This window comes from Trachinotus anak, unplaced genomic scaffold, assembly GCF_046630095.1.
Source record: "Trachinotus anak isolate AG129_WGS33_773 ecotype Australia unplaced genomic scaffold, CSIRO_AGI_Tana_v1 ptg000011l, whole genome shotgun sequence".
NCBI classification, from domain to species: Eukaryota; Metazoa; Chordata; class Actinopteri; order Carangiformes; family Carangidae; genus Trachinotus; species Trachinotus anak.
Window position 1 is genome coordinate 22,532,898 of NW_027273862.1, and position 14,519 is coordinate 22,547,416.

General features: G+C 41.3%; 1 protein-coding gene across 1 annotated transcript; it reads right to left on the reverse strand.

Moving 5' to 3' along the window:
* Positions 1–1,138: 1,138 nt before the first annotated feature.
* Positions 1,139–14,238, reverse strand: LOC139627856 (WASP homolog-associated protein with actin, membranes and microtubules). Its single transcript, XM_071489011.1, has 11 exons — positions 13,573–14,238; positions 11,740–11,913; positions 11,074–11,224; positions 10,272–10,441; positions 8,538–8,745; positions 6,270–6,454; positions 5,532–5,618; positions 5,313–5,408; positions 3,601–4,012; positions 2,775–2,917; positions 1,139–2,515 (listed from the first exon to the last, which is right to left on the reverse strand). The coding sequence occupies exons 1-11, from the start codon at positions 14,146–14,148 to the stop codon at positions 2,360–2,362; spliced, it is 2,358 nt and encodes a 785-aa protein (XP_071345112.1). The 5' UTR covers positions 14,149–14,238; the 3' UTR covers positions 1,139–2,359.
* Between the last annotated feature and the right edge of the window lie 281 nt (positions 14,239–14,519).

Here is a 14,519-nt window from a genome sequence, read left to right on the forward strand (position 1 = left end):
AAAACATCACACCTGCTAAACATCACCATGTTAACATTTTCACAGTGAGCAGTAGCATGCTGACTTTAGCATTCAGCTTAAAGCAAAGGCTTTGCCTAAGTACAGCCTCACAGAGCTACTGGTCTTGGTTGTAGCCTTTAAGTCCTTTTTGCCTTTATTAAATAGTAAACAGATAGTTTGTCTTGTTTGACTCTTGGTGAGGAAAAAAACTCTTGCTGCGGGCTCAGGATCTGGTCACTTTTCTGACTTTTTATATATTAAATCATAAATTAATTAAATGAAAAATAAGGGAAACAATTACATAACTAATACTTTCTTCTTGTCTTGTAAGAATGATCAATCACACTTAATTCAATACAGTAGCAGTGTTATAGCAAGAGCATTTCTCTCTCTGTCCTCTCTATACTGTCCGTCGCTGTCTCTTTAATTCCCTCAGCAAGTCTCATTGTGTGACTGGTGATGAGTGGGCGAGTTGGTGAAACATCATTAAGAGACTATGCTGCTCTGTACATGTGTCTGAGAGAGAGAGAGAGAGAGAGAGATGGCACTTCAGGCCACTACCACAGACTTCCTGTTGCCATAGTAACAGGCTGCGGAATTTCATGTTGACGCTCGATCGGCAGGTTCGTCTCAAGACCTGCCATGTGTGTCTTCCCCAAGGTGCGTGACCTGACTTCCATCTGGATTTCTGGATCACCATCATCTCAATCACCTGGACTTTACCAATAAATTACACCCCAGACAAATGCAGAGTGACAGCGGCCCCGCAAACAAGATGATCTCCGAGAGCAGCTGCTCTCTAAGTACACAGAGCTGAATAAACCCAATCACAACTGGCTGGGGATGTCTGAGCTGTCACTGCAGGAGAGAGATGCGAGAGCGACGGCTGCCAGGATGGATATTACAATATGACTCATCATCATGTGGGCTACAAATCGCCAAAGCACACTCACCGGAGTTCATCGGCACAGGTTGAGAAGACACCTTTTTAGATGATGTGACTCATTTAAAGAGTGGGGGTTTCATTATGGACCACATACAGCTAACCTGTGCAGATCAGGGAACAGCATGAGCCAAAAAAAAAAAAAAAAGATCTCAGACCAATTTTGAATGAAAAAGGAACTGCCCACAATTCATCTTTATGATCTTACGTGTCTTCATTTATTATTAAAACACAGCAGTAAAAGTGCGTTTCAGCCTCAGCCATCATCAGCCCACAGCTCCTCTGTAACAGGCTGGAATAAATTTCATATCTTTGTAGAATCAGAAGTTTGAAAACAAAGTGCAATAATTAGTAATTTCTTCTGTAATCCATTTTATGCTGTTTGCCATACAGTAATTTGTGCATAATACATTACAACTTTGTCTTTTTGAAAGGTTCAGGTAAGTCAAGTGCTCTGTCACAGGTTCAAAGGACATAAGTACAGAGTTTGCTCTAAGCAATAACAATAACCTGTCAGCAAGCTTTTTAAAGAGTATTTTTCATCATTAGAAGGACATTGGTTACATAAAAAATGAATCTAGCATTCTTTCTTTGTCACTTCATTTGTTATGGCATCAAAGAAGAGGAAATAACAGATCATGTATAAATTGCACCAAAATTAAACACATTCACACTTTTCTTACACAAACAGAAAAACAGGGACAGGACATCAGACAGCCTCTAATACAGACAGACAGGTAGGCTGTAAATAATTAACACCGCGCTTCAGAACATAACTCTTCCTTTGTTTAGTAATAAAACCCAAAAACTACTGTAGCCCTTTGTTAGGATAAAGTCAAGTTAAAAAACAGTTGTTCGGTTTTAATTACATTCAGAATAACAGAGTATAGACTCAGCAATGTGAGACAAATGAGTAATTGTGATAGTGGACTTGTGTAGTGTAGTTGTCTGTGCCTGCAGCACAGGCTTCCCCTGCTGGGTGACAGTCTCACAAAAGGCCTCCAGAAATTCAATCATTTACACACAGTGCTACAGACCTATTGCTTGGCTTTTTTCATAAATAAGTGTTGAAGCACAACACCTCATTCGCTCAGTTTGGGATTTCTGCAAGCCAACTGCTTCATAGGAGACTACATCCTGACTCTGCCACTTGCTGGCTAGTTGGATTTAAGCAGTTTTTCATGTATTTCACCATCTCACCGCTATTTAAAAAAAAAAAAAAAAAAAATACAATTACTGTGTGACAACATCAACAACCTGCAATGTTTACGTCAGAGGAAACATAATCCTGCCCCTGACAAAGACGCTTTCTGGTGAAAATTTGGCTGCAACATAAGCTGGATAAAATAGAGCAGGGACAACATAAGAGAGCAGCTTCATTGGTGTATGTGTGTGTGTGTGTGTGTGCGCGCACGCTCAGCTGTCCCAGTCTGTACTCTGTGTCTCGTCATCTCCTCTGTCCTCCTCATCAGAGTCGGCTGCCACCTTCTTCATCCTCATCATGGCAGCTTTGATGCTGCGCTCCAGCTCGTTGTCTCCACTGTTTGGGACCTCTGCGCGTGATGGAACCACCTACAGCACGACATTATACCATTTCTCATTACGGTTCCATATTAATGGGTTTCTGCAGTTTTCACCAAATTAAATTTGAGACTTGTAAACTCCCTTTTAAAACAAACACAATTAATTGTTAAGTATGTGAATGTGCTCACACATCACAATTTTATCAGAACATCCGAGCTGTATGTAAAATATATACAGCTTGGAAGTTAATAATGAATCTGTTAACGTGACCTGGATCCATGTATGGGATTTCTGTAGAACATCTCACCTTCTTCAGGGTGACCCCCTGTCGGATGGCAGTCATCAGACTGCTCCTCGGGTCCAGAGCAGGGGTCGCTGTCCTGGTAGTGGGGACCTTTCGAAGCTGAATCTGTCCACGCTGCAGTGAGGCCAACACTTCATCCATTGTTCCTAAAGAAATACAACAATAAATGAGAACAGACACTTTTGCGATGATGGCAGAAACTGCATTGGAAGTGAAGAAGGTACTCTTGGTAGTTCTGCAGTTGTCACTTTTAATGTCACAACTGATGAAGCATCTAAAGTTTTTCACCACAAAAGCAGACTGCACAGATCTTTCACCGAGTTCTCACTGGTGCACAATCTCTATTCATTTTTAAAAACAAGCTTCCTCTTGAATGACTTTCATTTCACAAAAGCTCCAAAAAATGAAGTGGTGCTGGACGTTACAGTCTCTGTGGAGCTGAGAGTGTGCATCAGCAGGATTACAACTAAGGTAAAATGCCTCCCCTGGCCTCATGGGGGAAGTTGGGAATTTAGGACAGAACACTATGTACAGGCATGTGCGCGCACACACACACACACACACACACACACACACACAAACAGACACACACAGACACACACAGACACACACACACACACACACATACATATTCCCTCTCTCTCCCTAAGCACACTTTCCTATGGAACAAACAAACACAACCTTCCCTGTAGGCAGACAAACTCACACATCCTACTCCATCTGTATTGTATTTTTCTAATAAATGGACATCAAAATGTTTTATCCTTTGGTCTCCTTTAATTACAGACACATTAACAGAATAATAAAACTGTATGTATTTCACTCTCACCTATATTTTGTTTGAGCATGTTCTTGGCTGGGAAAGGAGGGTCCTCTTTTTCGCTGAGAGGCATTGGTGTGTCCTCAGAGGAAGTTTGGGCGGTTGGAGGAGGTACGGCAGGAGGCAGTGGTGGGGGAGGTGGTGGGGGAGGTGGTGGGGGAGGCGGCGGAGGAGGAGGTGCAGTAGGGATATTTGTTGTTGGAGGCGGCGGTGCAGCATAGATTTGAACAGGGATGTCTTTAGGCTTCTGTTTCTTGGGTGCTTTATTGCGTCTAGGTGCAGGACAGACAGAAGGAGAGGGTCCTTCGGAGGAGGGAGAGGGGCCGAGGCTGATGATGGACAGCGGCTGGGAGGGACACAGGACTTCTGAAGGAGACATCCTGGACTGAGGAGTTTTCAGGATGTACTGGCCCTGTCGCTTCTTGAAAAGGATGTAAGGAAAGGGGGAAAAATAGTTTCAGAAATGAGGACGTTATCTAATGTTCTGAGAGAGACGGCAAAGGCACAAGACGATGCACACACAATAATTCACTGCTCTTTTGTTTTGAATAGGTCCCACTGTGACTTAAGATTTAACTGAAGTGACACAAAAATGGCACAAAAATCTGAAATCAGGATGCTGACAGGAGGAGAAACTAAATCCTGGGATGATATTTTAAAACAAGAATTGCTTGACAAAACAATCTCACCAGTAGAACCACTCAGTAGCTGCTCTGGACTGAGCTGCACCATCTAGTTCATTTACTAAGTCATTTTTAAGTTCTTCGTAGCTACTAGTTTGTCTCAAATGAGTGATTTCTGTAATACTTTATTTTATGGGCCCTGTATTTTCTTTTTATAGCTTATTTCTTGGAAACTTTCCTCATAATTTCCTAAACATTAACTGGGATTTAGCTGTAAATTACACAGAATTAAAGGGTGTTTCCAAGAGAGGTCTGGAGGTTGCAAGTTGGTACTAATTACAAAGAAACTGAAAAGTGTTAGTTGTTATGGGAAATTATGTTGCAGGTAAAACAAAAATCATTCATCAACTAACACCAATATCCATCAGAGTTGCTTAGAAGGACTAACAAACATTGGTTGGCCCTGTTACTGACAGTGTCAACATCACATAGCAGTTTCAGGTGACTCCACTGTTTACCGCCACACAAAAGTTTGCAGAGAAGATTGGAGCAGAACAGATAGAAGTGTGGCATTCAGAACAATATGTTTATTGTTCAACTGTAAAATATTCCACCACCAGAACATCTTTAACATCTTAATGTGGGGGACCCTTGCTAAAAATCCTGAGTATTCAATATCAACCGATACTATTGGCTTGAGTCAAACTAAATCTAATTTCAACATCTCTCCAATGCAAATAATCCAACACACTGCCAAGCCCTGCTCACAGGGGAATGTTGGCTCTCTGTAAATTATATTATAAAGAGTACAGTCTAGACCTGCTCTTTATGAAAAGTGCCCTGAGATAACCTCTGTTGTGATTTTGCCTGATATAAATAAAATTGAATTACATTAAATTGAAAGACAGCATGTCCATAACCACAGCACCTGGTCATCAGAGCTCCCTGTGATGTGGGGGCTTGAGCAGTTAATAACTGAATTTTAATTTTGAGGTGAACTATTGAATTAAGCTGGTATGAAGCAGGAGCCTCTGGGGTTTTATTAAGAGAGTAGAAGCTGCAGGGGGAGGCAGACCAGAGACAATGAGAGAGCCTGACCTCTCTGAAGGATCGTAATCTGCTCAGAGTCTTCTCCCGCTCCTGGTCCACCCACTGTTTCCTCCTCTGCTCCTCTTCTTTCCTCTTCTCTCGTTTCTGCAGACAACAGAGGGAGACAGTGAGAGGTATTAGACAAACAGAATTGGATCCAGTCTAATTTGCAGCTGCTGCCGGTGTCAGAGCATCTCTGTGGGTCGTCTTGTTGCTGTGGTGACGTACCAGGTGGACCTGATGATGCTGGCTGAAGACTTTAGAGCTCTGCTTGCCTGCCAGCTGCTTCTGCTCGTGGGCATCCATGCACTGATCCTAAAGACACCCACAAACATGAATATACTATATATTAACATTTTTATACACTATATAAAAGCACAACTACAGTTTGACATGTACACAACATAGTCAGACATTAGTGGGTGTTTGGACAAATACTTCCTTCAAGGTTCAGAAAATGTCACTTAAACTGACAATGAGGAGCAAATAATGTCTCAGTTAATTAGGAGAGCTTTTTATAAATTCACAATCTTTCTTACTGCATTGCTAAATATTCATGCATGTGACTCTTGTACCCTGTGGATTACTAGACGCAATTCATGGGAGCCTCTAAACAGGGGGTTTTTCCCACTTTGTTCTGAGCAATAAAATGTTTTAATCAGATGAAAGAGCATACAGCCGGGGGAAGGAGAAATGCCAATTGCACCAGCTGTACTTGAATTACTCGGTGAGCTAAAAATAAAACAATGTTGTAAAAACAACCTTTAAAACAATTTGGGACATGTAGAGAATAGACTGTGGGGAAAATGACACTATATTCTTTCCTTAACATTTCCAACTATTTCCAATCTACTACTGTGATCAATACGTTTGCTGTCAAAAAGGTCCAAAATGTCACTAAATATCATTTTTAATGAGGCAGAATGTCTTCTGAGAATAATGAACGTCAGTGGTATTCGCCCACACCTTTTTGTTGCGGAGATAAGCTCGCCGGGCACAGATGTTGCCTCTCTTGGTCTCCAAGGTCTGTAGGCGTCTTTTGAGCTGACTGACGGCCGGAGGGTCTGTTTGATGGATACCTGTGTGGACCATGCTCTGCAGCTCCTCCGGATCCTCACAGACATCATAGTAAACCACCTCGTCCTTCAGCTCTGAAACACGAACCGCAGTCCAGTCACTCTGACACCTCCTCACCTGTTCATCACGAACTCTTGCAACTCATACAGTTACACCTCTTCAGTGTCATGATGCTTCACACAATATTTCGAAAACCAACTTCTCTGTTGTCACCACAATGTCTCAATGATGTAAGTATGTACTGTATTTCTATGTAAACTATGTAAAGCTTTATGCTGGACAAACAAACCAAGTTCACACAAAACAGAGCACAGGTCTCACCCTGATGTCAACCGGAGCTGTCATGAAGGTTAAATACACTGAAGAAATCTGATTATTTTCTGTTTTTTGATCAACTTTCTTTTTGTCAACAGGGAAACTAGTGTCCTTCATGGGATAAGAGAAAATGGCATTGACGAGCCTTTTATTTACAGTATCAACTTTGAAATATGCCATAAACTCAGAGCAGTTGGGAAAATAAACCTGAAACCAGCCAAAGACACCACACACATGTACATACACACAACTTGGAAGCAAACATCCCATGTCCCAGGGGGAGTAATTAGGGAAATATTTACATGAACAAAATATTTCCCCAAAGTAAAAGCCATGCACAATACACTAAGTGATCAGAAAAACAAAAACCCTGTACATAATGTAATCCAGTACAGCAGTTCTGTAATAAACATTGTGTCATTTTTAATAACTGACACTGTGTCTGGGAGGTGTTGAATCAACTCTACTGTAGTAAATAAAATGCACAATAATATTGTGAGGCGTGTTTCATATCGGAGACACCTTTCAGTGTAATGCCTTCCAATTAAACTGACGTATCCACACACACAAGTGTTTTTAAAGGGCCAGATCACCAAATTAAAACTGAGATTAAAATTAAACATAGTTTCCTCCCTTACCTCCATACCAGAGGTTTTCAAACTGTGGGGAGCACCTCCCCAGTGAGGACGGATGCAGGAGAGGCAAAGATACTGAGTGAGGTGAAAGGGATAGGTGCATGTTGATGTTCTGAAAACAATGGGAAGTTATTGTAGTTTAGGCACTGGCAAGGAGCAGCAGCAGTGGCTTTGACACACACACACCTCATGGAGGCAATTAAGAGACTTTCAAACCCTGTCGGGGCCACTACTCCGTTCGATCTGCTTGTTGGATGATCACAACCACTTCACACTGTGATTGCTCAGGTGTACAGAGGTGAAAAAAGAGCTGTTATAGCTAGGAGATATTATGCGTCCCCTTTCTCAGCCAGCTTTTCACTAGGTCTCTAAGTGCGGCCGTTCAGAACAGGTCTGAACATTTTTGATGTCTGACAGACAACACATTTTATGAACTAGTTTGGACAGCCCATAAATTGGCCTTGGTACCAGATTTTAACAATTTGCACCAAAATTGTTCTCCTTTGTGCTCCTTCTGAATAATAACTCAGTCAGATCTGAACGCACAGGCATTATTCACGAATATACACATCTCATTATCGCCAATTGGCCATTGATTTCTGCATAGAAATCAAAGAAAGAAAGTGCTCCTTATAACTCCAGAACCTGCCTGAGAATCACCAGCTATTCTTCAGTATTCTTCAGTAAGTACAAACATTAACATCCATGGGTACACTTTGAATATTAACTGCTACTAGCTAATTTGGCGTACTTTTAATGGTGGCAGTTTGTCGAAATGTGAAAGAAATATGGGCTAGAAAAAGAGGCTCCAGTCCTGGCTTCAGTGACCTGACCCTTTTGGTAAGCTAGCATTAAGTGCAGGGCTTTTCTACTGCAAAGCATTGTCTTGAATAATTTCTATTTTTGCAGGCCTTCAGAGTATTTCTATATTAATTCAAATTCAGGCAAAGATGGCAATTAGCATGGGGACCTTTTGATTCCAATTACAGTTCCACAGTGAAAGACAACCCTGAACCTCTTCTCTCTGCTCTGCACTTCACTATTTTGCACTTAAATCTTCTGGTGTTATGATTTATGAGTATTATTAGAGTTGTTGTGCACAGTGCTTTACAGTAATTTTGTTTAAAAGGTGGTGGTATGGTTCAAACTCCCTCTTTCCATAAATAGCAGTTCAGCTCTCCGCTGCTTAAATGCACTGTAAGTTTACCTTTAATCTGCCGTCGCACTGTGTCTATCTGAGCCACCAGCAGCTGCTCCTCATTCTTCAGGATCTCAAACTTGGTGTCGTACAGCTCTAGTTGGGTTTCATAGAACTGCAGCTCCAGCTGGTCCACTGTGTCCTGCTTCTGGCCATCCTCAGACACAGACCTAGAATCAGCTCTCTGGCTCTGCACTCTGCCAGACAGGCTGCTCAGCTGCACCACAACAACAGAAAAATGTCAGGTCAACCCCATTGAAGGATCATACTGCTGGCATCTTCTAAATCAGGCTATATGTCTTGATTTAGCTGCTGGTTTCCATTCATTTAAGTATGTGGTTTACCTTAACTATCAGAGACATGAGACCTGATACACTCTCTCTGAGATGGTGAGGCCCTCCTCTTTCTGTGTTCAAAGCTACATTGAACGAGCTATACTTAAAGAGTCTGCTGTCAAACTGAAACCTGTTTAGTGAAAGAAATCCACCACATTATCCTCTATAGTACTTTTCCCATCGTTTATTTGCTGGGTTCAAGTTGCTACTTATTATTTCATTGCTTTTTGACAGTAGACTCAAATTCTGGAGGTGGGGGTGTCCTTGAACAAGACAACAGGGAGTTTTTTTTAAAATAGACTCTGCTTTTAACCACATTACTAGGTGAAAAAAACAAAATCTGACATAAAAATAAAGCTCAGGGTCTGTGATTGATAATTTATCTCAAGCCAGTCTAATCTCTGCAATTTGACTTTCATACTGTGATGAAATGAACTGAAACCAACACCTACCTGCAAGGTAGTGCAAATCATGTTAAGTATGCTTGATATGTAGTTAATGATTCAAAGCACATCTATGTCCTTTAGGTATGAATGCACACACTGTTTGGATACAACACATGAGCTGCAGAGATTGAATTAATTCGGGATTACATCCAACTCATTTCAAACATGCATAAACACACAATCTAAACGTAAATGTAAAGGAGTCATGCTGTGACATCCACAGGAACACCAGCGCACTGGCAGAGCTACCCACTTTTGCTGCCACAAGAGCGAGAGAGAGTAGGTGTAGTTTACAGATCTCATCATAAACGCTCACACACAGCTGTCTCTGTCAAGGCTCATGTTGATTTCACAGACACTGCCAGCATCCTGAAAACTGTTTTTTAAGGACCTTAATCGGATGAATAATGCAGCCATGTGAAGGTGAAGGTGCTGTTCTCCTCTGAAAAGCTCAAATACACAGCACGACACCCTATAGCAGAAAGTACTTCACTATGGTTTTCCTAAAATACTGTGATCCTAACATTACAAATATGGCCCCCTGTAGTCACAGATATGCATGAGGCTGGCACGTTTTGAGTATGTATATACACACAGGCACACTCTCTTATCTATGCATGCAGGTTTTGGAGGAGTATCCATGGGATTCTCTGTGTTTTTAGAGAGGCTTTATAAATAGATCAAAGGACTATAGCAGCCAGAGATTCACATCAGACTGGAATACCAAGTCAAAGACACAGTAGGGCAAGTAGGCACTGTGCCACATCTCTTCATACTTACAACCACTACAAAAGCAGTGTTGGCCTTGGCACTGGGAATACAGGTCTAAATGACAGCTAAAGCCTTTGACAGCCTTACAGCTGTGTCAGAGTCCAATAAAACATTATGGAATATGCTAATTACAGAACCACTAGTGAAAACACTGCGGTTTATGTTCATCAAAAAAAATGTAAGACACACACCCTCTCTCTGATGCTGTCTTTCTTGCGGTTGAGGCACATCTCTGTTGCTCTCATATGCTGCAGGGTTTCTTTGGCCAGTAAGAAGCGTAGTTTCTCCAGTCTGGGAGCTGCAGACGCCCAGGCAGCAGCTCCAAAACGACACTTATCCTCCTCCATCTGCTTTAACATACCTGTAAGTTTATGTACACAGGGGTCTGTTATGTGCTGTATGCCCACATCATGGCAAAAGCAAATACAGTATACTCTTTATTACCCCGAAAGAAACCACCAATTAATACTGTTAATACTTAACAAAGTTAGCTGTATTCAGTTTGTGTTGTTCCAGGGGCTGGTGTGAGTTTTCCTTACACCTGTCTAGAAACATAACTACATTTGCCAAGCAAATAGTTTGTTGACCTTATCCTGATGCATTTGGTTTCATATAAAATGTTTGCTTCACCCAAATCAAAGATGGGCGCCTAACAGTTAAAATCTTAGATTTAATTTAAATGTGGAAGGACCAGAAAATACATTAATTCATTTTCTTTCTTTGCAGTTAATTCTACCATGTGACTTTTTTCAGCAATTTACTGTCTGCATCTCAAAATATTAACTGAAATTGACAATGCATATTTTACTTTGCCTTTTTAATTATGTGACTATTAGGTCACATATATCAATAATGTGTTGTTTGTCTGCAGTTTGAATGCAACTTGTGACCCTACAGCACTTTTTTTCCCCCGTGTGTTGATGAATGACTCATAAAAGTCATTAATTAATTCATCCATACGCAATTAAGAGAAATAAACACAGCAACTTATACCAGCCAGAGCCTTTGAAGTCTGTGTAAAGTAGGTGACAGTGATGTCCTGAATTGAGGCGACTGCGTCTTCTGCTTTCGTTCTCCACTCGTCTGCCTCCTTCTCCAGAGCTGCAATTCTCTTGGGACCCAAGTCCTCAAACTCCAAAGACTTCTGCAGGGAGCACAAACAGTGGACAACTTTACACTCAGTGATTTAATGCAGACTTCTTACAGATACTTAACCCACATATAAATAAAGTTCAGCTTTTAGTCAAAGTCAGTTTAGTTAAGAAGATAAAATGTTGCTTAAATGAAACAGAAATATCAAACTGCATCAATCCATCACCATGTGTATAGGGTTAGGTTATACACAAATATTGTATTTTCACTATCAAAAAAGGCCACAAGTCTTACTAATAGCTGTAATAATAGAAGGAAGACAGTCTTCACTGCAAGTATACAGTATAATACATGGCATAGCATCATGTAGCATTTACAAGTTTGAAATATGCTGTGGAGCTGTAAATGTGTATTTATGTTTTTTAATTTTTGTTAAAATATTTCAGTGCCTGATGAGAATTATTAAATATTTAGATATCAAAACAACTTGTAAACTGTGTCCTCTGTACATATGAATTCACCACATCCTAAAAAGTCCACAGTGGCTAAATATATAGCTGTGTTTACCAGGATCTCCATCTTGTAGAGGCAGGCCAGCTCTCTCATATCCCTGAAAGGCTGCAGCAGATACTGGAAGAAGGTGGTGGCCACAGTGACCAGGTCCTGGTAGGCCTGGTCCTCTTCGTCATAGATGCTGAGTAGCACAACCATTCGGTCTGCACTGCCATGACTCTGCAGCAGCTGTAAACGTGGAGGACATAAACACCATTAGGTTGATTTACTCTGAGCTCACAGCCTCTAGTTATTGCTCTGCATGACTTTTCATATCTCAGATGAACTGACAACAAACAAACATTTATGCAGGGAACTGTTTTCCACAACAATCAAATCAGTCATTAGTCCTTTCAAAATAAAACTTTCATATCCAGGTGGCCTGGAGGTTGACTGGTGAAGCCAGAGGTTAGTGGTTCAGTACCACTGGATTCCTGGTATAACCGCTGAAGTCAAACTAATTTGCCTCCTCAAATCTGCTATCAACAAGCCATTTCACGTCAAGGGTTTCAAGTTGTGACACCCCGATACACCACAGACCTTGTGTGCACCTAGGTCAGCTTAATCAATAACTGAAATGCGGTTCGGTACAGGGGAGACTGAGTTTAGTTGGTGTAGGTTGTAACAGAGATGGTGACTGTGCAAAATGAATCCTGAAGGGTTATGTTACATTTCTGTTCAAATCACTTTAATTCTAATAAATTTTAAAGGGCAGACAAAGCTCACTGGCTAAAAAACGAACCTCGGTGCTGGTGGTGTTGCAACATCTAGAGCATTTGGACAACAAGGCTTTGCTGTGTCATTATAGGCCTACTTTCAGACTAGTAATACCACTGTGTGGTGCTAGTCCTGCATGGTAACATTCGAAGCTTAGATTTCTGAAGCTTTACAAAATCCGCAATCCCTTTTTCTTTTACTCAAGTGACACATTCCTTCTGAAAATATTATATAATACATATATTTGAGTGCAACATAGATGCCCTCTACTAGGCTGTGGTGCATACAGGCAAGAGGTTTAGAAGAAGGCAGGGACAAGCCAAACAGTGCTGGGATTTGTAAAGCACTGCTCAAGATCATACACTTGTATGAGCAAAGCAAACCTGTGCTGTGTTTCTTTATCAGCAATCTAATAATGATTTAACAGTACAGTAAGAGTTGTAAATACACCGCTAAACCAATGCAGTCCTGGACAAAGTATTTGTTGAAACTGTCATTGTACTCAGACTATTTACTAAAGTAAAAGTAGCAATAACACAGTGCAGAAAGTCCTGCATTCAAAATGTTACTTAGTAAAACTACAAAAGTATTAGCATCAGAATATAAAGGTCCAAAAGTAAAAGTACTTATTATGCAGAACAATTGAATTCAGAATAATATGCATTACACTTGTATAATAATCATTGATGCATTAATGTGTGAGCATCACTTTAATGATGCAGCTGGTAAAAGAGGAGCAAATTTTAACTACTTAATTAATTTAATGGAGTAGAAGTATATGGTGATATGAAATGGAAATACTCTAGTAAAGTACCACAACACAGTACTTAGGTACAGTACTTACAAAAACGTACTAATTATAATAATTATAACTAATATTATACTCTGAAGTGATATAAATGAGGTTGATAAAACATTAGACACACCCCTCTGTGAGGGTGTGTCTAAACGGATGCACAAGTTACAGCCCAAAGTGGAAGGTATTGCAGGATAGTTGTATTAGACAGCACTGATTTTACCAGGGTGTGATAAACTGGCTAGGTGTATACATTCACCCATGGCCGCTGCACAGGGTCATGCTGATGTGAGGGCACCTGTGGCTCATTTAACCCCGACCACACCCCCCCTCACCTGCCGCAGGTGACCCTTGGCCCTAGACATCTCCTCCTGCATGGTCTTCCTCTTGAACTCCTGCAGGTTTTCAAAGTACTCCTCGACATCTCGCTCATCCTGGGCGAACAGCGTATCGAGAACTATTTTCCGTCCGCAGAGGTCAATGGCTGCGCTGAAATATTTCTCCAGTTTCCGACACGGCGCATCGAAATCCCTCTCGTCGTCGTCCTCGGGGCTCGACCTGCGATTCAGGAAGAGCAAGTCCCAAATGTTGCCCTCTTCAAACTCCGACAAATCCGGAAAACAGGCCCCCAGGATGTCTGCCACGCATGTAAACTGTTGGTGGATGTGTTTCAGATCGTTCACGGAGAAAAGTCCAGCCCAGCTCATCGGAGGGTCCCCGACGACAACCTCGGATTTGCGTTTCTGTCGTTGTAACGTCCGGTTGTGGCAGGTGACCGCGAACTTACACTCGATGACATTCCACTGTACGATAAAGCCCAACTTAAACGTCTCCGTTTCTTCAAATATGTTGCTTTTAACGGCCACCCAGCCCTCCAGACTATCCAAGCGCTCATATTCTACGTTATTCATCTTAAAAAGAGCTGTTTCACTTTGGCCTCTGAGAAGCTGCTGGCTCTGTTTACAACGTCCGCCATTTGCGTGACGCGAGATGCTTTCAAGCTCCTCAGAAATATCCGGAATTAACAACAACCTTAACGATAGTGACTAAAACTAAAGATAACAGACTTTGTTATTACATCTACTGAAAATAAATGTTGAGTTAGGGGAGCAAATGGAAGCCATGTAGCTCTATATGCATTACTTAGCCAAAAAAATCAACCATAATACCGCTTCTATTATTGGTAGCGCGATTTCTCCCCAGTAGTCTTCCTGTTAGTACAAAGCTCGACAGCGTTGCTTGGATTTATACGTCTAACCAACATTTGCGAAAAACTGCCAGC